The sequence below is a fragment of the Acartia tonsa genome, chromosome 4 (genome assembly GCF_053477335.1).
Source record: "Acartia tonsa isolate MP-2025a chromosome 4, ASM5347733v1, whole genome shotgun sequence".
In the NCBI taxonomy this organism is placed as follows: domain Eukaryota; kingdom Metazoa; phylum Arthropoda; class Copepoda; order Calanoida; family Acartiidae; genus Acartia; species Acartia tonsa.
The window spans coordinates 43,683,899-43,707,763 of NC_137263.1; the positions used below are offsets into that span (position 1 = coordinate 43,683,899).

The 23,865-nt window shown below is 34.6% G+C and overlaps 3 protein-coding genes across 3 annotated transcripts; all 3 read right to left on the minus strand.

Annotated features, from left to right (window-relative positions):
• Positions 1–1,077: 1,077 nt before the first annotated feature.
• Positions 1,078–5,980, minus strand: LOC145317346 (kanadaptin). Its single transcript, XM_080158389.1, has 7 exons — positions 5,433–5,980; positions 5,032–5,117; positions 4,097–4,254; positions 3,561–3,722; positions 3,100–3,170; positions 2,564–2,694; positions 1,078–2,319 (listed from the first exon to the last, which is right to left on the minus strand). Exons 1-7 carry the CDS (start codon positions 5,933–5,935, stop codon positions 1,094–1,096), a joined length of 2,337 nt encoding a protein of 778 aa, XP_080014515.1. The 5' UTR covers positions 5,936–5,980; the 3' UTR covers positions 1,078–1,093.
• Positions 5,943–14,052, minus strand: LOC145317347 (tRNA (uracil-5-)-methyltransferase homolog A). Its single transcript, XM_080158390.1, has 16 exons — positions 13,889–14,052; positions 13,448–13,575; positions 12,443–12,557; positions 12,251–12,327; positions 11,670–11,849; positions 11,278–11,336; positions 10,841–10,945; positions 10,255–10,429; positions 9,823–9,880; positions 9,574–9,699; positions 9,010–9,099; positions 8,522–8,668; positions 8,164–8,300; positions 7,760–7,846; positions 6,773–6,881; positions 5,943–6,359 (listed from the first exon to the last, which is right to left on the minus strand). Exons 1-16 carry the CDS (start codon positions 14,006–14,008, stop codon positions 6,066–6,068), a joined length of 2,007 nt encoding a protein of 668 aa, XP_080014516.1. The 5' UTR covers positions 14,009–14,052; the 3' UTR covers positions 5,943–6,065.
• Positions 14,053–16,856: 2,804 nt separating this feature from the next.
• LOC145317349 (uncharacterized) lies at positions 16,857–22,644 on the minus strand. Its single transcript, XM_080158392.1, has 7 exons — positions 22,228–22,644; positions 21,793–21,966; positions 21,257–21,630; positions 19,370–19,645; positions 18,294–18,470; positions 18,006–18,093; positions 16,857–17,278 (listed from the first exon to the last, which is right to left on the minus strand). The coding sequence occupies exons 1-6, from the start codon at positions 22,247–22,249 to the stop codon at positions 18,043–18,045; spliced, it is 1,074 nt and encodes a 357-aa protein (XP_080014518.1). The 5' UTR covers positions 22,250–22,644; the 3' UTR covers positions 16,857–17,278; positions 18,006–18,042.
• Between the last annotated feature and the right edge of the window lie 1,221 nt (positions 22,645–23,865).

Sequence of the window (23,865 nt, forward strand, 5' to 3'; positions counted from 1 at the left end):
TTTAAAAGTAAAATTTTTAATAAAAATGGAATTGAAAAACTTAAAAGGGGCGTTTGCACACGACACAACAAAGTAACCAAATTAAAATTTTAAAAAATTTCTGTTTTAAGCTAACCCGGAGCCGTTTTTTAACAAAAATTACGGCTTCAGCTCCGGCAAATATGGCGACTCCACAACTCTTTATAAAGCTTTTACCTAAGCAATTATACAAAACTCATTTATAAATGACTACTTTTTCATACTAAATGAGTAAACTTTTAATGTTCAGATTGTTACTACAGTGTGTTCCTTTTTGCCCGATTTGGCACAATGCACTTTGATCCTTTCAAACATTTAACTTTACTAAACATGATCATTGATATCAGTTCTCTCTACGGTTGATTCAGATCAAATAAAAATGTTTATTTTTTTATTCTCCTAGTAGGTAAACTCAAACGTATGAATGTCAATGAAACTGGACAAAAAAATACATGGAAATCAGCCAAGAAGCAATGTTGTAAAGAAAGCATAAGGCTGAGGAAAAAGCGCGTAAAATCGCAGTTTTCAGAACGTTAACGAAAACTTAGAACTATTTTGACAAAGATATCAACAGTTGTACAAATTAGTCATAGCAAGACTGTATTTTGAATTAGGTTTGAACAATTCGACAAAAAAAACATCCAGTTGTATTTCTGTGGGTTATAAAAACCCTTTTTTTTAACAAGAGGCTATTTGAGCGGTAGTTAATAAAAACTAAAGGCTTTTCAAAGCTAATCTTCCAACATAATAAAAATATCACATCATTAAGATATAAAAATAAAGAACAGTTTGTCAATATTTATTAATTTTACAATAAAAAATACAATAATCACATATATAGATAATTATGATCTTACAAAATTATTTTTGCAATTTATTAGCATTTTATATGACTAACATTTATTTTAAAATATCCCCTTTCCTCTTAAAATATGTGCTTGTAATTTTAGCTTAATTTTTTTCAGAACAAATGAATAAAAAAATCAGGTACATTTTCAAAAAATTTTTTTCCCGAATTAAATACCTATAGCAAATGTAATTTTACATTAAATATTAAAAAACACATGTTCTACGACTAATATCCTAATTTATCATTGAGACTTGTTCTGCCATCCCCAGTTTGTCCCTGGGGCGGCAGCCAGACGTCATACTTGCTGTCTGCCCCAATTTTGTAATAACTATCCGCCTCATCGCCTTCGCCATCATTTTCACCGTCTTCCTCCGCCTTTTTCTTACGCTTGTTGCCTCTGTCGCCACGTTTTCTCTTCTGTGAAGGTTCTTCCTCGTAGCCATTATCATTATTCTCATCATTAGGTAGCTTTGAGGAATCTACTTCCATAGGAAGAGCATTTTCTGTATCATGTTTGGCAAGAGTTTCCTTAATTTCTTTAGCTACTGCTTCAATGTCCGCTCCTTTTAATTTTTGCTCCAGGGCTCCGCGTAGGTTCTCAGGAATTTGGGGACCGCGAGGGCCTAATATTTTATTAATTGCATTTATGGAAGTGTCTCCTATTCTTTCTTTTGGCTTAGGTTCAGGTCTTGCCTCATAGCCGATAGGTTTTATTTCATCATCTTCATTATCTGAATTATCCAGCCGGCTTCGTTTAGGCTTTTCTGAGGTATCTTTGTCAGCGTCTAGGAAGGCTTCCAACACTTTAGTATCCCTAGTCTCTATCACAACTTGATTTTTCTGTTCTTTTGGAACATTTTTTACCTTGCCGAGAAGTCCTTTACTGCCCCGTTTACCAATCATAATTCCGCTAAGCTTAGGCTTTTCTGGATTGGTTGGTTTAAGTTCTGGCATGGAGGCAGGTTTAGCAATGTTTATCAGCTTTGTTAATTTATCCAGCTCCTGTTGAAGACTGGATATACGTACTTTTAATTTTTGTATCGTTTGTTTGTCGACCTGAGCGCCCTTTTTCAGTTCTGCAAGATAACTGTCTAAATCAAGATTTTCAGAATCCTCATCAGCTTTCTCTTTTCTTGCCAGAGCCTCTTTCAGCTCCTTCTCACATTGATCTAGCTCATCCTTGTTTGTTTTATGTTTAGCCAACAATGATTCATAAGTTTCAGCCTTGTCATCCACTTTGCCAGCAATTATCATGCGCTGTTTCCGTTTCTTCTCAATAGTTCCGGTCCTGTCCAAGAATTCGTCCTCGTCGGAGGCATAAAAGTCGTCCTCTTCCCAACGTTTTACTTTCTTTTCAGCAGCTGACTGCTGGGAGGGGTTGAGTAGGTTGAGTCTGTCCAGAATTCTGCAGGCCTCCAAGGCTGCTTGGACGGTTGCTTCCTTCTTTTTACCTGTAAAAAAAATATCAATATATTATGTCCCCTAGAGATAATGAACTTGCTAGTCACTTTGAAGCAAAGCATCATATCATATTTTGTACGTATCACATGAGAAAAATCTCCATTATCAGATATTTATCTAAGTATACATTGAATTTGCTTTTTTTCCCTTTCAACCAAAACACCGTTCCCAATAACTATAATGATTAAAATACTCTATAATTAAATCTTAATCAATAAAACTGTTAATGCTTACCTTTAACAGTAGCTTCAGCGACGGTGTTAACACCAGAGGGCGCATCAACAGGTAGAGATATTTTACAGAGAAACTGAGCATAACCCTTTTCCTCCACTTCATATTCCAACTCATATCCTTCTCGGTCAAACCTAAATTAAAATGAATTGTATAATATTTGTTCAGTCTTATTAACACAAATAAACTGCTTAATAACTAGAACCAACTAAAAACGGTTCTAAAATGTCAAAAGTATCATTTTAATACGAAATAATACACAAATATCATTCGAAAAGTTGATTCCTACGTAATTACTGATTTGCCCTGAAAATCGCCAAAGAAAACGGCTAAAAGGCTGAGCCGCTAGCCATTACTTTTCCATCTTTTTATTCCATTTAGGGAAAATAGACCCCTTATTTCATATCAATATGAATGCCTCTGGCAAATTGGGTATTCTCTTCATTAGTGTTAGATCGCAGTCACTAAGAAACAAATTCATTTACATTTCTCTTAGGAGCATGTATTCTTGATGATACTCTAACATTTTCATATCTTACCAATTTTTGAGTGCCTTCTTGGGATCATTGATGTAAAGCTTTTCATTATCTGCAGTCTCCGCAAAAGGATTCTGAACAAAAAAAATAATTTTGCAATCAAAAGCTTTTTATAAGGCTAAAATGTTCAATTATAAGCAGTAAAAGTATTAATCAAGACCAAAAATAGTCATATATGCGTTAATGTTTATAAACAAGTAAAAAAGAAGAAAGAGAAAAAAAACAAACACAACTACAAAAGCACTACTTATATAATTGAAGTAGTCAAAGATTGAAAAATGCTTCATATTTACATAGGGGAAAATCAAAAGTAGCAAGCTTGTGTTTCACAAGTTGATAATATCCTATTCCAAAATAAGAAAAGCGCAAATTTTCTTATCGGCAAAAAGAATCATCCAAAAGTCTTTTATTTTTTCCTTTATCTTCAAATTTTTATGTTCTAGAGCCTTAGTGTGGTTGGTTACCTGCTCCATATCTGGGAAATCTTCCGCATCATCTGCCATACCCCAGGAGACTCCGGCTGACTCTCTTTCATCATTTTCTCTGTCCTCCTCACCTTCCTCCAGCTTTTTCAGGGCAGCCTGCCTCTCCTCCTCTTTCTTCTTTGACTTTTCTGCAGCCATAGCCTTCAATTTATAAACATCAATGAAAAATGTTAACTACTTTCTAGGGCTAACCTGTCATAATCTTAGATAATCAGAGGTGGGTTCTTTCGGGATATGAGCACCCAAAAATTGACAAAGATAAAATCGTTGATGTCTATTTTAATACTGTCTGTTTAAAGATCTGATAAAGGTACCCAAGGTTTTTGAGCCAACAAATTAGATTACCCGTTTATAAAACTTTGCGTATAAATATAATTTAAAGTCTAATGACTGCTCGCTCCTGTAAATGCACCAACCTTAACCTCTTTAATGGCTATTAGTATTTAGTGAGATTGATCCAATGCCATGTTATAGGGGGGTGGAGGGGATTCTATGTTAAGCATTGCATTCATTACCTTAAGCTCTGTAATGGAGAGTTCACTCTCTTCTTCCTCGTCCTCCTGTGGGCCCTGCAGGATCAGGCTCCGAGTGCTCATACCAAACTTCAGCATGTGACCCACCCGCAGCCGGTAGTACGTCTTGGGAAAACATTTGTTCTTGTTATGGTAACTTCCTAAATGAGAAAATTCAAGTAAAAATAAGAGTTGGGCATATTTAGTAATTTGGACAACGGGACAATTTAATAAATTTCGAGACTGAAACTGGCCAAACGGCTGAACTTATATGCTACGTTCGCCCAAGTTTAAATAATATCGAAGCCCAAAAAAACTTAAAAACGTAAAGGGATTTGAGTCTAGGCTTAAGAAAAAATGGTAAACTCGGCCCTTTTACGCATTTACGTGTGCTTTGCCATTCTGTACATTTAGAAATTTTAACTAGCGTCGAACTTAAATGTTGCAAGTAGCGTTGTGGAGCGGGAGCCGTCATATTTTGCTGGAGCCGTTATTTTCGTTAAAAAACGGCTCCGGCTCCGGGTTAGCTAAAATTAGAAATTTTTTATTAATTATAATTTGGTAACTCTGTTGTGTCGTGTGCAAATGCACCTTTTAAGTTTTTTAAGTTCATTTTTATCAAAAATTGAATTTTTAAAACTTTCAAAAGTCAAACAAAGACTTGGCCCAAAAAGTATGATGAGTTTTTTTTATTTTAGGTCGGAGCCAAATCCGGAGCCACTATCTTTACAGAAGGCTCCGCAGAGCCGGAGCCGCACCAAAATCAAACGGCCCCGCAACGCTGGTTGCAAGTAAAAACAATATCTTACAATGAGTAGAGTCTAAGTCGTACAAATAAAAACCAACTTACCATGAGTGGAGTCTAAGTCGTACAAATAAATACTAACAATTTACCATAAGTAGGATCTAAGTCGTACAAATAAAAATTAACAACTCACCATGAGTTGAGTCCAAGTCGTACAAATAAAAGCCAATGGGTTTTTCTGGAGATCCTTTACTCTTGAATTGTAAAACAGCATGGTGTCTAAAAGAAGATTTTCTGAATAGTGTGTTCCAAATAATAATAGTTTTTAAAATAAGGCAAAATTGTCAAAATCATTAGATACGAATAGGTCAATTTACGAAAGACAAAGTTACTATTCTACAAATTAAAACTTTATTTCTTAGCAAAATAGCTATTATTTATAATTTCATTTCTTAACATCAAATGTTTTGAAACCATCATAGGACCTATGTGAAGCTTACCTAAAAAAGAGAACTCAATCGATTTTAAGCGTCAGACTTTTTTTTATATAATAGGATAAACTATTCATCATATTAACTTATAACAATAACCTACCTAGAAAGGGAAGGGTGTTCCATCATAATATCACAGGTCGCGAGTCTTCCAATTACAAAATAACTTTTATCCTTCAAGTGGATAGTATCGACTATGGTTCCGTTCTTCAGTACTTCCAGATAATATTCCTGGTCAGGTATACCTCCCCAGGAGGGCTCCTGGTACGCCAGCGGTATGGATTTAGCTTTAGCTATTTCTGCAGGAGATTTCCCGGATTTATGTTCAACTGGACTTGGTTTTGTTTCAGCTTTAGGTTCTTTTTGTTCAGTATTGACAGGGGTTGTGTCTTTTTCAGTTGTTTTAGTTTCCTCATTAGATGGTGTAGAATCGTCATCAGATTTTTTGACGTCAGATTTACGTTTGGCTGGAAGAGATGGGGGTGGCATAGAGGGCATTTTAAATCCTTCCGATTTATCTTTTTCTTTGTTATCTTCAGTATCATTTTCATTTTCTAAATTTTCCGATGAGGGTTTCACTTTTTCAATATCTTTTTCTTCCTCCATCTTGAAATTTGTCTGAAAATAGTTTTGTAAATATAAAACTAGAAAAAAATAATACAAACAAAAAGTTTATAAAAATCTTTGTCTCTTTCCTCATGCAACAAATAACATAACAACAATGAGATCAAAATGATCAATTCGCGGTTTTTTCTTTTTCCGGCTCCAGACCACCATTTTTCTCTTTTTTGATCTCCATTGGCTCCCCTTCATTTTTCTCTTTCTTGATCTTAATGTCCTCTCCTCCATTTTTCTCTTTCTCCATCTCCATGAGCTCATCCTTGACCTCGTTCTGTTCCTTTTCAAGCGCCATGATTTCCTCTTCTGAAGTTTCTGTCTGAAACTTTTTAATCTCCTCCTGGCTGACTCTTTCAAAGAGGAGGACCAGCTCGAAGCCGGATGTGTGCGGGAAGAGATCGACGGGAACAATCTGAAATAAGACATTATTGTTTGTATTTTGCTTTTTATATTATAAAATACATTATGTAATTATGCAAAGGCGTAAGGTAAAGAAACAAATGATCATTCACAAAATAAGTAAATTTAGTCTAAAGCACAAGGTTTACGAATTAGTAGACCAAATAGGTTTTGCTTTCCGGGAAAGCTCCAATTTATCTGGCTATTTGGATGCAGAGCATCAAGAAGTCAAGGGCAAATCTGTTACTTTTATGCAAGATTCAAATGGACAAACCAAAGATTTAAAATAACGGACAAAGTATCAATTGTCATAAATGCTCATAAAGTGACCGACTTTTCTTACAAGAGTTTATTTGTGGTGTACTTTCGGATGAAATATGTTTAATGTCATTGCCATGTCCCTGTTTAATGAATGATTATACTTACTTTTCTCGGGATGAAGGGATCCCCTTTACATGTTTTCGACTCAGGCCGGCAGAGGTCGACAAAATTTTTCAAGGCAGCCCTTGCATCACAGGATACATAAACTAATCTCCTACAATTGAATGAGTTAATTAGGGTCACATCAAACTAGTGTTTCGGAGCCGGAGCAGCAACATTTTTGGTGGAGCCGGAGCCGTATTTTTCGTTAAAAACGGCTCCGGCTCCAGATAAGCTAAAAATGATTTTTAAAAATAATATTATAATTTGGCAACGGTCTATTTCCATATAATAAACTGAAAAACTATTGTTACTGAACAAATAGACACACATCCTTCTACTTTTATATAGCTTTAACCAAATAAAAGCAAAATATTTTTTATTATTTATTTTATTAAATTCAATAATGAACAAAAATTTATATATTAATTTTAAGGTAGGAGCCGGAGCCGTATTTCCAGATACGGCTCCGCGATGCCGGAGCCGCATCAAAATGATACGGCTCCGACACCCTGCATCAAACCAAGGGGATTGTTCTATGCAAGGTTTTGTAACTAAAAGTTCTCCAAAAGATTTAATTATCATGATTACTGGTGGAATCTTACCCAAACATGATTGCGGATTTAAAGCAAAGTGCATTGTGTTTGAAATAAATAAAATTCTTAAAATATTAAAGAGAGGGGTAGGTTTCTGGTAAAATCCGTAAAGGTTATGTGTTATAAGTAAAAACACAGTAGTAGAACGATAAAAATTTATGTTAACTTTAAAAATTTTTTTTGTCTATAGTTCTTTTCAATAAGAAATACACATATTTAGTGAATATTATCGTTCTACTACTATTTTTAAGCCTTTAAACACACACCTTTACGGATTCTACCAGAAACCTACCCCTCTCTTTGTCCTAATAATTGAGAAAACCCATCAGAATACGCGAAAAGAAATTAACAAATTGTTTTCTAATATCTAAATTCTCGGACCCTTTAGATAACTTACTTAATAAAAAGATTATTTCTGATGGCAGAGAGAGCTTTAGCATGGAGTCCAGCCCTTGGAGGATCCACAACCGCTACTATTTCCTTACTGCAACATTAAAAAACATTTATTTCAAAATCTATATTCTAAGAGGTACAAAGTCCGATTCTTCTTCTTCCACGTTAAGATTTGATGATTTGAATATATGCATTATGCATTGAGATAGCAGGATGTGAGGCTCATACCAAAATATTTCTTTCCATTGTGAACACTATATTCAAGACAATCATGTCTACATTGATTCCAACATTATTTTAATTTAATTGCTTTACAATGAAAGGTTATAAATAATCTTACCCACAATTGAAAAGATTAAACAATCATTTTTGTAGCTTGAAATAGTTTTTAGATAAATGATTTTTTTCCTGTCGATGTCTTTAAGCACATCATGTAAGATATTTTCAGCACGACCAGCAAAGAAAGAGCAGTTAGAAACTCCATTTACTTCAGCATTCTTTCTGGCATCCCTCACAGCATCTGCAACCAACTCAACGCCAATCACCTTAAATTATTTGAATTAGTTACTACAACGAGGGGGGTGTAACAATGGACTGTTAATTACACTGGATTTATAACAACGTTATAGTATTCGCTAGCCTCAAAATTTTCGTTATTTTTATCAAATTTTGATTGGTTGGTTTAAAATTAGTAACGTAACAAACTGAAGGGATATAGACAATTAATAAAAGATAAATCAACCATGAAGACTAGAGACTTGACTACCTTTTTAACCCTACTGGCCAGACAGAGCCCGATGGTGCCAGTGCCGCAGCACACGTCCACCAGAGTAGAGGTATCTGAGAGCTCTGCCAGGTCACCAACACACTGATACAACACTTCCGCTGCCTCAGTGTTCACTTGGAAAAAGGCCTAAACAAAATAAGTTTGATCTAAATCAAGAACAATAATGTTCTTTTAAAAAGTGCTTTCCATTATATCCATTAGGGGACCAACAAACCCCACCACATATTTTAAATTTTTTTTAGAGAAAAAAAATCATGTTTCTAGCCCCTGCGTGGCCCTGACTTTGGCAGCCCTTACCATACCTATTACTCAACCTAACCTAAAATAAGCCCCCAAAAAAACTTAAAACCTTTAGGAAATTATTGTGGATATAAATCGTGGATATTCAAGTATAATTAAACCAAAAACTTTTTAGCCTCTATGTGATTAGTGAAAAAAACAGTTATTGAAACTAAAAACACACTTACTTGAGGAGATATATTAAAACTTTTATTATGAAGAGTTTCTGTTATAACAGGGTCACCGAGTAATAGTTCAGGGGCGGGTTCACTAACTCCCTAAATAAATATAATAAAGTAATAACTAGGTCTCTAAATACTAGAGGTCTCAGCGAACGTCCACGGGGGGGGGGGGGGGGGGGGCTGGTGTAAAGAGGTGATTACCCATCCCCCCTCCCAAACAGATTTTGAAAGGGAATGAGAAGGCTCCTACTATTATGGTATTCATTAATTCCACTAACTAATATCATTTGGTATACAAGAATAAGTTACAGTATATAAGAAATATATGATATGATAAGATAAAAATTTAGAGATTACATTATAACCTATAATAATTTTATAACTATATCATAAGAAATTTGGATAGAAGATGGGGATGGAAAAATAAAAAAGAAATGCAGAAAAATCGTAATGTTTCTTTTTCTTCCTATGGTATCCCTAATATTCTTTATAATTTATTCTTTATTGCAGATGTGAACAAAGGAGGGAAAAATTATTCTCTGGATGAAATATCCGTTTCCGAGATCTAACCTGTTGTCGTTTAGCTGGGGCTAAATGTAGGAAAAGACTAGTAACATTACAACATTCTGCTGCGCCACTTTTGAAGAACTCTTTGAGGTCAGCTCGTACTTGGTCTATTTTAGATGGTGATATACCCTAAATAAAACAAAAATTATATTCATAAATAGCATGCCTTTATTTTAAGAAAAATTTAAATATGATCTTAATTTCGCTTAGCTTTTTAGGTTCTCCTGAATATTTATAATAAGAAGAATTTACCTTAGGATCTAAACTTGCTACAACCATCATTTGTTTCTTACCTCCGCCATTTGAGGACCTTAACAAAACTAAGTAAAAGCTAAAAAACATATTCTTGTTGGAATGCATTAGAAAACAAATTTGAAAGTCTAAAAGTTACATTATCAATACTGAACAGTCTGAGCGCCCATATTAATAATGAACATTCTTAGTAAATAAATTTTGGAATCTTTAAAATCAAGTATTTTAATGAAAGCACTTTTATAACCACATTATCTTATTCCTTGCTTCAAAAACTTTAGTTACTTTAAATTAATTATGATTGGTTGGTTCCAAACTTTTAACCAATAATTTATATCTACAGAAGGGGTTATTTAATATATCAATATAGAAAATGTGTACCAATTTTTCGTCCAATTGTCTTATCCCTTTAGATCCGTGGCAAAAACTGACCTTAGCATAATCTGTCTCCAATTCCCCTGGTTGGTAAGGCTACTGTAGGGCATGATGCCAGAGGCCCGGACAAATTGTTCAAACAGAACTCCAATCTTGATCATTTCTGGAGAAATGTGCGGCAGGACGTCCTCTGGCTTGTCCAGGCTGGATAAACTTACAACTTCTACACTACCTGACAAAGTATCTTATGTAAAAAAGGCATAAATTTCAGACTTAAGTACATGTCCTAAGTGACTGTGTATTTGCAAGTTATTCAAGATGTCCCATACGCTAGCTGTTGATTCAAAAGTTCTAGTGCGCTTATGACTGCATTATAGCCAAAATATTCAAATTTCACATATCTTTCTGCCTTGTAACAGGGGAGATTTATAAATATTTTGAGGGAGGTACCAGCACCCTCCCATGAGAAATCACCCCGAGAAAAAAAGAACCTCAGCAAATTTTTTTGAAAATTTCTTAATCTTTTTTAAACTAAAATTTAAAGTAAAGGGTAGACTCACCTCCACCCTTTACCCTAAAGTGCCCCTAGAGGCCTCTAAGGGCTTGACCACATGTACCTATTATATGTAACAATAAGCTATACCTTGTTTATACGATGCTAATCTAAAGCCAACAGAAATATTTGGGGCTGACTCGAAATCAATTTCCAAGGGTTTGTTTTCTTCCTGAGCAGTTCCATTATTTTCATCTAAAATAATTTTACATTATTTTTTATTTTCCGTTACCATAATTGATAAAAAAAAAACAATGGACGATGTACTGTGCACTGCACCCCTAAATTTGTTAGAAGAAAATTCCCATTTCTGTATGTCAAAATAATTGGAGAAAAACTTTACAAAAATCTTAATGGGTAATAGCCTACTTCTATTGTGTCCCCTCTCTCTTAGACTTAATGACTTAAGTATTTTAGAGTTTGTGTGAAGTATTAGGTAATAAGATCAATAAAAAGGCTAAGAAGGAAGCTAGATTTAAAATATTAAAAATATATGAAGAATAGGTCTAAATAAGTTACATAGGTACCTTCTTTATTTACTTTTGATGCTGGATTCATGTAACCAATTGAAAATTCAACTTTATTTCTGTTAAAGAAAAACTTATTTATATTAAACTATTTCTATTAGTTTAGGGTGGTTGAAAGAAAAAAAAATATGAGATTTCCTGCAATTATTTTAGATCAAGTCTAACAGACTATTTTGGAAAAATTAGGGAGTTTTAGTTGGTAATCACATTTGTGAGGGTAAAGACGGTTCGGGTATACCGACAACAATTTCTACTTTACTGCTATGTTTTCATTTGAGTTTTATTAAGAAAAAATAGCCTAATAAACCATCCCGGGACCTATGCAAAGTATAAACAAAGGCACAATATTGTTATTTTCAACAGAAACAATGTAAAATATATATGAAGTCTTCCTGTATCCCCGTACAACTGGTGACTTGAGAAACTCGAGTATTGGGGCCAGAACACCATGGTTCGAGACCTTGCGCTTGATGATTGGATCCAGGTTTGGGTTAGCTCTAGAAACTTGTGATCCCATCTGCTTTACAATGGTTACTATTTCACTTAACTTCTTTTCCATTTGTTCTTCGTACCTAATAATAATTTTAAAAGATATGATTTACATTCATTTTTGGATAGCATATGATGTTTTTAGCCGGTCCCTTTATCATCGTATGATGGTTATTATTTGAAATTAAGCAGGTGTGTATATTCTGCACAAGATCTATTTTTCCCCCCTATTGAAAAATATTTAATTTTTCCCCCCGAACAAAAAATATGTTTTTAGTAATCTTTATTTTATTAACTTTTTTCTCCCTTCCACATATTTTTTTTCTTTTTCCCTCCAAGTTGGGGAAAAAAGGAAATTACTCCTTATTTTTTCTCCCCTTCCACATATATATACAATTATTTCATAACAATCTAAATTTGGCGTCGGAAGTAATATAACACCCCCCCCCCCCCCAAAAAAAAATGATAGGTTTAAAATATTTACCCTAATTTGGCCAGGGGACAAACTTTTTCCTGTATTTTTTCTTCCGCTGGTCTAGTATCTATAACCACAGTTTCCTCCTATTAAATAAAAATCAAATAGATAGAACAAAGGATGTCTGTCACTTAAAATCTCAATTTTAATAAGTTAAATTAAGTTAATTAAGATTTCAACCTTGTTTTTTAACAAACAAACCTTTTTCTTTTGATATGGATCTTGAGCAGCTTTGGCATAGGTTGCTTTCAGTGTGTTTCCTTTGAAAGAAAATCCGTCAAGCACAGTCAAGGCTTTCTGTCGGTCTTCTTCGTTTCTAAATAGAATGATGATCATGTTATATTAACTTTTAGATTCTACATGTTATCATATGGTTTGCTTATAAAACTCAGCGATCTAACGGGAAACGACAAGGGGCGATAGATTAATGTACAACTAAAATAGAAAGAAAAAATATTAACCCCTTTGTAGCAGTGTTTCGGAGCCGGAGCCGTAATTTTCTTTAAAAACGGCTCCGGATCCGGACTAGATAAATAAAGAGATTTTTTTACAAATTATAATTTGGTAACTCTGTTTTGTCATGTGCAAATGCCCTTTTTAAGTTTTTCAAGTCCATTTTGATCAAAAATTGAACTTTTAAAACCTTCAAAAGTCAAAAATAAAAAATATTTTTTTTTATGTGGGAAAAAATATGTCGAGTTTTTCTTGATTTTGGGTCGGAGCCGGAGCTGGAGCCGGATCCGTATTTCCAGATACGGCTCCGCGGAGCTGGAGCCGCACCAAAATCAAACGGCTCCGAAACGCTGCTTTGTAGATTAACTAGCGGCTACGCCCTTAGAAGCCTCTAGGGGCACTGGTAGGTTTTAAATTTTAAGTTTCAAGAGTTAAAAAAAACTATTTTTCGGAGGGAAGGGGGGATGTAGAACCCTCCCCAAAAATTGTAAAAGCTTCCCAGGACCTATAAGAAGCTTCACTGTAAAGGAAAACAATATCGGATCATCGGTTAGCGAGATCCTTTAGGACAGACAAAAAACGTTTACTACTTTATATAATAGGATAGCTAGAATTATTATAATTATTGCTAGAAAAGTTGGGACACTGAATATTTGTACAACCCAATGGGCCAATTTTTGAACCAGTTTTATTATTATATGGTCTAATGTCCTCTTCCTTCATCTTTTTATATTAGGATTAAAATTAGCATACCTGAAAGTTACAAACATGAAATTTTTGCCCACAGGTTTCAATTTACAGGTGTTGAGGTTTAGCTTTTTGTTTAACAATTTCTTCATTTGTCCCATCCCATAGAACTTTGGTAGATTCTGAATCTCAATCTTAAATAAAAATGCAAATACTATAAATATCAGTATTTTTGAAAATAAATGAGATAACGGATTGTGGTTCAATGGAAAGCCTCAGATAGGTATTGTTATATTTAAACTATTAAAGAGACATCTAAAAGACCTTCACACTTAACCATATTTTCATATTTGTCTTCATGTTAAGATTTCACGAAAAGACCGATTTTTTTGTCATTCCCTGAGGCCTGCTTCTGCGAAGTAACTAGTTTCCTTACACGAGACATTCTCCCAAAAATATAAAGCCACGTAAAATGCAGCTTTGACCCGTCACTTTGAGTCAACTTACCTTGTAAATTTCTGAGGTGAATTCTCCTTGATCTCTGGCGTCACCGCCTCGAGTCTCGGCAGCGCCTCCATTCACAGAATTGTTGACCTCGTCGTCTGAGACATCAGCCTCGCCAGGCATCTCCTGATCATTATAGTCAATCTTGATAACATTAGTAGTGCTTTAATAATTTGTAATTTTGCGGATTTTTAAAATCTTAATTGAAACTCATAATTGTGGAAGTCATTTACAGTTCAGTAAGGTTGTTATGTAATAGGAATCGCACCGTTCTTTGAATTACAGTTGTCAAAGGGAGCTATTAAGAAGTTTTGATATTCGGTTAGTCACGAACATAATATGAGTAAGACAATTGTCCCATGCTCCTGTGCTGAGAGCATTCTTCATAGAGGACTTAATTTAGGACACCTGCCACACTCGGCAAGGGCTAAGTAACACAAAGGAGCTCGCATGAGCCAGCATGTCAAGTCATGTGCTTTAACGTGGAGCTTGAGCTAGTCCTAGTGGCTATGCATAAAGTGTCTCGACATACCCTTACTACTACGGTCCAAGCAGTAATAATCTTTTTAATATGGTATCATTTGGCATGTGAGCTAGTTATGATCACAGTTACTATAATAAGGTTAGAGAAAGATTTATGCAAAAACCACACGCACCCCAACTGACGATGGCTTCTCAATTAAAAGACATAAACGAGAAGAGGACTGAAACATCTTGCATATTAATTCCACTTAAGTTGCTTATTAATTTGTTTAATAGGTTTTTAAAGATCCAAGTTAACTCTAATTTATTGAGTAGTATCAACTTTTGATAATCTAAATGTTTTTTGTTGTTGTTGCGAAAATCATAAACCTTTTTAACAAAACTAAACCTGACCTTTAGTGCAAGGACGTCCAAGCCTTTTTTTTGAGTGGGGGTACCTGAGACGTTAAATATGTTTGAGGGTGGTAAAGTAATAGACAATTCAAAATTTCAAAAGTGGTAAAATAAGGGGTTTCAAAGTTTGAAGAGGGTAAAAAATAAACCCCTCCCCCCTCCACATGGACATCTATGCTTAGTGTATTTGAATGCATAGTTTATTTTATCATTTTCGATTCAAAATTAACCAGCGAAATAAATATAAAATAATATTTGGGGGGGGGGGGGCAAATGGAGAGGTCATCCATTTTTACGATGTGTTGCCCCCCAACGACAGCTGAAAACACGTATAGGTTTCGTGATTTTCCCCACAGAATTAATTTCATTGTTGGAATAAGCTGAAAATTAACTAGGTATGTGTATTTTATCAACACTCAAGATAAAGAGACAAGTACCTGATTTTGTGTCATTTATTGTGCACGTTATACTTGAGAAATATTTATGAAAAATGGTAACTTTTATTTTCACCAATTAGACATTTATGGGTCTGATAGTGATAAATTTTTCTTTAAGAAATCGTGATTGCTATGAGAAGTACTATACGAAAGCAGAGAAGGTTTACAGGATCACTAATTCCATATACCTTTAATACACACCATGGAAATATCCCTTACTTTGACGACACCCCACCAATCCTATTTGGAGAGCAAGAATCATGCAAAACTTTTTTTTTGATACGACCATTTATATTTGACACCACCTACTGAAAATCCTTTTAAACGGGACATGGAACACCAGGCAAACTCAATGACAGCTGCAAAGGTAGCAGGAAGTTATACCTTAAAATTTAATTGCACAACCTTTATAAGCATGATAAATAACTTCATTTTAGCGAACTCTACATTCTGCCACATTATCATAAAACATCGATATTTGCGTATGATCTCATACAGCAACTTGCAAGTGAACATACGTAAAATATTAATTTAAAGGTATTGATTTATTAGAAGATTCAAGTACCTCAATACTTAATGTTTGCGATTAAGCCATAGCAACTAAATTTCAAGAATTCATATTTTCAATCAAAATAAGGGGGGGGGGGGGGAGTTCTGACACATTTGCGTAAACCTGGTGTATAGGCTTTATCTTTGGACTGAGAGGATAGGTTATTAGGGATAAAATCATTCTTATATGATGAATTTCTCCCAGGTTCCGGAGCTCCAGGTGGTCTATGTACAGGTAAAAATTAAAAATAAGATTTTTTTTTGAAGAGTTGGAGTAAATAAAAAACGAAATATGCTTCTTTTCGATTGTTAATTCACATATTTGAAGAAATACATACATATTTTGTCTCATAAGCTGACATCTAACTCTTAAAAATTTTTTTTTTTTCATTTTTACCTGTACAGAGACCACTTGGAGCCTATCCAAAAAGTCTTAAATCTGGGGGAAATTCATCATATAAGAATGATTTTATCCCTAATAACCTATCCTCTCAGTCCAAAGATAAAGCCTATAAACCAGGTTTAAGCAAATGTGTCAGAACTCCCCCCCCCCTTGCATCATATTTCGCAAAGAAAACCTTATAAAAAAATAAAGAATATCGTCAACCGAATCTTAATTAAAGGACAAGTTAAACCAAAGTTATTGAACCATTCCTGGTAAACAATATCAGTGACCGGTGGACTTTCAGTCACCATTTCTCCTTCCATTTTTTATTCAAACTTCTGAAAGAACGTAAATTTGATATTATGACCGCAAGTTATACTCACCATTGAAACAAAAAATAGTTAAAATTTTCATTTTATTTTTCATAAAATAAAAACCATTTAGTTTTTAGGATAAACTTTACGAAATACATAATAATTATAGACCAGATAAGTTTAATTTTTAGTATAAATCGAATAATTCAATAAAATGTATAGAAGCACAAATGATTAGAGGTAAAGTTTTTTTTATGACAAAAAATATCTGAAATGCAACGATGCACGGAGTCTTATTGTGCAATCATGAAATTACAAATCTATAATTTTATCATTATATAACGCTTCCAGATACAAAGTTTAATATACATTTAAAGAATTAATATAAAAAAAATAAGATCAACAATACATTAACTTTTGTTAAAAATATATTGATAATAGTAATACATAAAGCACTAGAAGAAAAACAAGAGTATGGTTTGAAAATGAGCGGTTGTGTTCGCGATGATGCAAAGATTTATTGTGCAATCTAAAGATGTCAATAAATTCATATGCAGATTTACAAAATTAATACTTTAAAAACAGTTGAACAATCACATTGCTTGACTTCTTGTGTTTGGAATTTGTTTTGAGAGAAAAACACACTTTCCGTATTTAGTATACGTTTAGTTCTTTCTGGATGAATGAGCCATAGCTTTTACCACTTGTGAAGAATTGTGTAATTTACTTTAGTATAGATTGATACATTAAACCCCCCGGCTTTTGCGCCAGGAAAAGATGTAATGTCGATGCTTTCTTGAATGTTCACGATATAGGATCAAAAATCTTACGTCTGAAATAAAAGAAATATTAATAATCAAATCAAATAGCTATAACTATTTCGAAAAGAACATTTAGTTTAAAAACTATAATTGATGTAAATCCCTTACAACAGGGGGTGTATATTCTACATGGGATCCCCGGCTCAGGGGGGGGGGGGGGGGGGGAAATAAAAAATTAGTGGTTGGAGGGGGAAAAAATGTAAAAATTAAGAAAACTGAAAACATTTTTTTCCATTCCCCCCCCTCCTTGGTAAAAAAAACTAAAAGAATGTGTGGTAGGAGGAATAAAATAATAAAATGTAGAGTTCTTTAAATTTTTTTCCATTTTCCCCCCTACTTGGTGAGAAAAAACTAGGAGGGGAAAAAATTAAGAAATTTGTAGCCGGGGAAAAAAAATAAATCTTGTGAATATACACCCCTGCCTTACAATGAAAATAATAAGATCATTTTGTAGATTAAAATCATAAATTGAAAGTTTGTACACTGATAGTTTGAACAAACCAATCAAAATAAATACCCGCCAACATTGTAAGACAACGAATAAGATTCGGTGCTTGTAAAACTAAAGATACTTAGTGTTATATCAAAGAAAATAAACTTTTTAAATCTAATGACGTAAATAGTAAATACTAATCGCTAAATTAATTCAGTTAATGGACAACGATTGTTTTCTTGACTTTCAAAGACAGGCAAGATACTTATAATGTGGAAAATACATAAAAATAACAATTTAATTACCTTAAAATGAAGATCTTGTCTTCTTATGTTTGCAGGCTTAGCCCAGGGCAGGGAAGGCCTTGCTGTCGTCCAAGCTGAACTGCTGAGGCTAAAAAATGAGTTAGTTTTAACGAATTTTTAAATTATATTCAATATTGTATGCTGTAGATGAGAATGAATCTATATGAAAGTAACAGGACGTCTGTCCGTACCCTAAAATCTCGTCTCTAAAGGCATTGCCGCTAGTATGTAATAATTCAAATAAGATCAGAAAACTAGTTTATTAAACATTCGCTAATCGAAAGTTACCTTGTCGCCGCCAGTACGCCTGAAGTCACCATCACGTCCGCCGCCGCGACCTCCTCTGCCGCCTCTACCGCGGCCACCACGACCGCGTCCACCGCCACGACCTCCGGATTGTTGATCAGCAAAGTGCAAGTCCACGTTAATATGCTTCACCTTGTTAGCGCGTTGGCTGACAACGTACTGAAATAAAACATTGATGAAGAAAGATTAAATAGTTTAACTTTAAACATCCAAGCAACATAAAAATAATAATTGTATATTACAGGGGTCCTACTTGGCCGGGTTTACAAGGTATACAGTGCTTGATCTTTAAATCATTTTAGTGGTGATTTAAAGATCAAGCTCTGAATAAAAAAGTAAAGGAGTAAAAGGTTAAGAAAAAATGGGGTAAGGTTTAAGCTGCCTCGCTAGGGGGGCTTAATTTTCGTAGAATTCTTTACGTAAGTTACAAATGAACAGGGGTGGGGGGGGGGGGGGAGTTTTGACACATTTGCGTAAACAGGGAGTATAGGCTTTATCTTTGGACTGAGAGTATAGGTTATTAGGGATAAAATCATTCTTATATGATGAATTTTCCCAAGTTTTAAGATTTTTTGGATAGGCCTCCAGGTTCCGGAGCTCCAGGCCTCCAGGTCCTCTCTGTACAGGTAAAAATGAAAAAAATTTTTTTTTTGACGAGTTAGAAGTCAACTTATGAAACAAAATATGCATTTTTTTCTTCAAATATGTGAATAACATTCAAAAATATGCATATTTTGTTTCATAGGTTGACTTCTAACTCTTCAAAAAAAAAAAATTATTTTTTTTAATTTTTACCTGTACAGAGAGGACCTGGAGGCCTGGAGCTCTAGAACCTGGAGGCCTATCCAAAAAATCTTAAAACTTGGGAAAATTTATCATATAAGAATGATTTTATCCCTAATAACCTATCCTCTCAGTCCAAAGATAAAGCCTATACTCCCTGTTTACGCAAATGTGTCAAAACTTCCCCCCCCCCCTTACAATGTGAACTTCGTACAACTTTTATCCCGTGGCTGACTTAATATTCTCTTACCCCCTGCCTGCAACAAATAACATACCTCAGCATATCCAGTTTCATCTGCATCATCCTCCTTCTCCTTCATGTAGGCAGCGGCCTTCTTCCACTTAGGATCAATATTGGCACCCTCGCCAGCCTTGCGGATGTTGAAGCTTGGCTGATCAACAGCACCCTTCTGCAGTGCCTTCCATTCATCCAGAGTGAGCTGCTTGGGCTCCTCCTCCTCAATGACCTTCTCAATAGTCTCTTCAGTCTTCTCTCCATCTTCCTTGGGGGCAGCGTTCTCGTCAATAGTTACGTTTCCATCCTCAGTCTCCTGAAACATATAAAGTTAGTTATTTTAAGTTTCAAGAAGTGAGATAAAGATAAACTGTATAGCGGAGTAGATGGATTTTTATGCATTACTGACAATGAATTTCGATCTTAAAGTGCTTTGTCACAGAATATTGTACATAACCAAAAAAAGGGGTAGTTTCTTGTAATAACAAACAGTCCAAATTATTTACTTGTTTACTTAAAGCAAGACATTGTAACAATATCGACTCAACGACTAATGCTATGTAGACAAAAAGTTTTCATAGAAAACTAGTATTATTCACAAAAAGCTTGACTTCACTAACTCAAATTTGTGCTGGGTCATCTTAAATCCTTCCCATTAATAATAAATTACTAAAAAAAATTATTTGAAGAAAACTGAAAATAATTTCAAGCAAACTTTATGGTAATTTTCACGCCCCCTTATCATTCGCACAAAATCTACCCGAAATAATCTGAATAGCTTAAATCAAAATCTCTTAAGCATGTGAAATAAATGTGAGCACATGTTAAGCACAAAATAGTGGGTCATTTCCTAGTTACTTGACACGTCACTGGCACTATGCCAAAGATCACTGAGTAAATGCAAAATTAATTCTAATTAAATTGCTAATTAACACGTAGGGAAAATTACTTATTTTCAGGGTATCGGAGCCGTTTAATTTTGATGCGGCTCCACGGAGCCGTATCTGGAAATACGGCTCCGGCTCCAGCTCCTACCATAAAATTAATATATCAATTTTTGTTCATTATTGAATTTGATAAAATAAAATAATTAATATAAAATATTTTGCTATAATTTGATTAAAGCTATATAAAAGTAGAAGGATGTGTGTCTATTTGTTAAGTAACAATAGTTTTTCAGTTAATTATATGGAAATAGACCGTTGCCAAATTATAATATTACTTCAAAAATCATTTTTAGCTAATCTGGAGCCGGAGCCGTTTTTAACGAAAAATACGGCTCCGGATCCACCAAAAATGTTGCTGATCCCGGCTCCGGCTCCGAAACACTGCTTATTTTACACAAAAAATGATGCGGCGCCTATAAATTATACAGTTTAGTACTAGTTTTATACGCATGCTCAACAGGACTTATGATTTATTTCTTTTTGTCGCGTCATATTATTTGAATAAAACCACCTGTTGCCCTTTATATGCGTAGATAGCAACAAATTTATAACAAATTTAAGAAAACTTTTATCATTTTTTTTAGTTTTATGGGTGCAACTTTTCTACACAGTATAAAAAGTACTTAAGATCATTCTGCACAAAATTATTTTTCCCCTACTGCAATTTTTTTTTATTTTTTCCCCTCTTAGTTTTTTCCAGCAAGGAAGGGGATTAAATTCTATTAGTTTTATTCACCAAATAGGGGAGAAAAGACGTAAATGGTTTTCTTTTAAAATGTTGCTTTTCATGCATAGTCTCAGTAAGATTTATGAACTATTTGTGGGGAGGGTATCACCACACACAGAAATCACCCAACTGAGAAAATTACCCCTCCTTTAAATTGTTCTATATGAATATCCGTTGGTTGTAGATATTCAATATATTTGCAAACTCTTAAAATAGCAGCGCAAAATAAGAGTAAAATTAAGACAAAACTTACCCCCTTAAGTTCATCTTCAATGGTTCCCCAGTTACCCTTGCCGCCACCTCCTCTCTTCTCCTCAGCCTTCACACCAGTCCTGCCGTCACCAGACTTGCGCTCAAACTCACGCTTACCACGGAAGGCACCGTCACGGTTGCCGCCACCACCACCCTCACGGCGCATACCTCCCTCGCCACCACCACGTCCACGGCCCATACCTCGTCCACCTCCACGGCCACCACGTCCACGGCGGTTCTCGTCGTCAAAGTCGCGTCTAGGGGCACCACCTTCCTGATTGGGGCGGAATCTGTCTTCACGAGGTCCATCCTGGGGCTTTCTGGCGTCCATTACCTTTTTGCCTTCGAATCGTTGGTTATTTCTGTTTTCCTTATCTAAATAAAAATATATGATTTAAAGCAAAGTCAGCATTAACTTTTCTAGGCCTAAAATTGAGAACTTTGACAAAGGCGCATTTTATTTGAGTCATGAACTTTACATGAGGTTAATAATCCAACTAAAGACTTTGAAAATGTATTAGCAAAAATCATATTTACCGTTATCATCCTTCTTGAGATCTTTTCTGGGAGCAGGGGGTTTGTTGACTTGGGAAGCCTTGGCAGCTTCCTTTTTGGCCTTCTTCTCATTTTGAACCTGAGTTAGGGCCTCAGTGGGATCGTCAATATCAACGTCATCATCGACATTGAAAAAGGCGTAGCGATTAGTGATACCTAAACATAATAGATTGCTATCAATCTCAAGATCTAGTTGTGAAAAACAGTAACCTATAAGAATACTTAGTCACATGATAAAATTTTAACAAAGAAAATGATCAAATGTACAATAAAAAATCGTAATATAAAATAAAGGTAAACTATTAAATTCGATCAATTAAGCTAAAATTATCAAAATAAACATTTGTCATTTGAAAATAAATAAATCCATAATACAGCCACCACGTTTTTTTTTTAAGTATAAACACTAAAACTCACCTATACCGTAACTATTCTCCATCTTCAGAACTTTTTCTTTTATATCTCCCCTAATTCACGGGGAAAGAATTCTCAAGGGTTTATTTAACTTTTATTTAGCTTATCCAGTAAGCAATTATGCAAAGAAATTCATGAGTGTTTTGGACTTGGTGCACACACGAGGACAAGCGAAGTATCAATACAGAAATAAAGAAAATGCAGATGGCGCTCCTCTCTCTCTGAAATACACAAATAGTATCAAAACGTAGTTCGGGAAAGCAAGAGTATTGGAAAAAAATAAAAATTATATATATAAAAAATAAAGTAATAACAAAAACAAATAATTTTAACACTAATTAGAAAAATTGAAAATTGTTCTTCATTCCACAACAACTATTTTTGAACCACCCTAAAAGTAGACCGGTCGAGAACTCCCGCCATTTTGAACCCTATAGCATGCGGTATGGGATGACGCAACTTTTAATCATCATAAATAAAAAAGAATAAATATGGTTGTATTATTTTATCTTCAACAAACAGCTACGCCCTTAAAATTTTCTAGGAAAAAATGTATGAGATCAACAACACACTTTTAATTTTGGTTACAAAAAAAACGTTTTTTGTGTGAGGGATGTAGGGTAATTTTTATCTGTGGACGATTTCTCTAGATAAGTTGGAACTTCCCTACAATGAAAAAGCGTGTTTTTATTCTAAGAATATAATCAATTACTAATATTCTAACTTTGTGCCAAACATAAGCTCATAATTTTGCTTCTAGCTGGTAAATTTTAACATTGAAATCTGATATGAGAGCTGGAAAAATTTCGAAGATTTTTAGCTCCCTAAAATGTCATTTTAAGATACATATAACTTTTTGGTGGTGTTGGGTCTACTTGTGACAGTTTTTCTGCAGGCTGCTTTAAATAACTCATATCAAAGCTGAATTTTTTTTATTTGTTAGCAGTGGCGTGCAAAGCACTTTGTCTAGGGGGGGGGGCATTTTGATTATATATACCTATTTTAAATAAGGGCGTTTTAAGGGGGTGGAATTACTTGATTATGGGCCTTCTAATCCCTATTCCTTCTTCCCCATCCCTTCCTCCCAATACTTTCCCCCATACTTTCCCCCATACCTTCCCCCCATACCTTCCCCCATTCCTTCCCCCCTTCCTTCCCCCTCACTATCCCCCATCTATATCTCCCATCCCTAAAGCTAAAAGGCATCTTGCAAAAAAAAGAATATTTACCAATCCCCTCCCCCCCTCCCCACATGGAATTAATTCCTTTTTCATGGGAGGGAGGATGATACAAAAGAATGATAACCCACCTTTAAAAAATAAGGTGAGGGGTGAGCTAAAAATTCTCATTTTGGAAATAATTTGGAAAATCACATTTCCCCCACAGCATTATGGACTGACAGACATGGTTAATTATTGAAAAAAGTTATATCACCATCTCCCACCCTCTTCAAATGGCATTTTAAAAATCTGTCACTCTTTTATAAAGTGGTGTTTGCATGGATTTGCTAGGGTGGTGCGCAAAGCGCATTAAGAAAATTTTACACCACCTTCAAACTAAAATCAATTAAAGACAACATGAATTGTGTTATTTTATCAAGTCAAGAATATAGAGTGTTGTGAGCTTTAATTAGTTTCTTTT

Bases quoted from the DNA above. Each gene is read 5' to 3' on its own strand.
- LOC145317347 (XM_080158390.1), bottom strand. From the start codon at position 14,008: ATGCCTGGCGAGGCTGATGTCTCAGACGACGAGGTCAACAATTCTGTG. The intron at 8,301-8,521 runs GTAGTCAAGTCT...AAATAATTTAAG, and splicing joins TGGCCAGTAGGGTTAAAAAG to GTGATTGGCGTTGAGTTGGT. The intron at 6,360-6,772 runs GTAAGTATAATC...GTCTTATTTCAG, and splicing joins ATCCCTTCATCCCGAGAAAA to ATTGTTCCCGTCGATCTCTT.
- LOC145317349 (XM_080158392.1), bottom strand. From the start codon at position 22,249: ATGGAGAATAGTTACGGTATAG. The intron at 21,967-22,227 runs GTGAGTTTTAGT...TATTATGTTTAG, and splicing joins GGAGAATAGTTACGGTATAG to GTATCACTAATCGCTACGCC. The intron at 19,646-21,256 runs GTAAGTTTTGTC...TATATGTTTCAG, and splicing joins TTGAAGATGAACTTAAGGGG to GAGACTGAGGATGGAAACGT.
- LOC145317346 (XM_080158389.1), bottom strand. From the start codon at position 5,935: ATGGAGGAAGAAAAAGATATTGAAAAAGTGAAACCCTCATCGGAAAAT. The intron at 5,118-5,432 runs GTAGGTTATTGT...ATCTTCTTTTAG, and splicing joins GAACACCCTTCCCTTTCTAG to ACACCATGCTGTTTTACAAT. The intron at 2,320-2,563 runs GTAAGCATTAAC...TTTTTTTTACAG, and splicing joins CGCTGAAGCTACTGTTAAAG to GTAAAAAGAAGGAAGCAACC.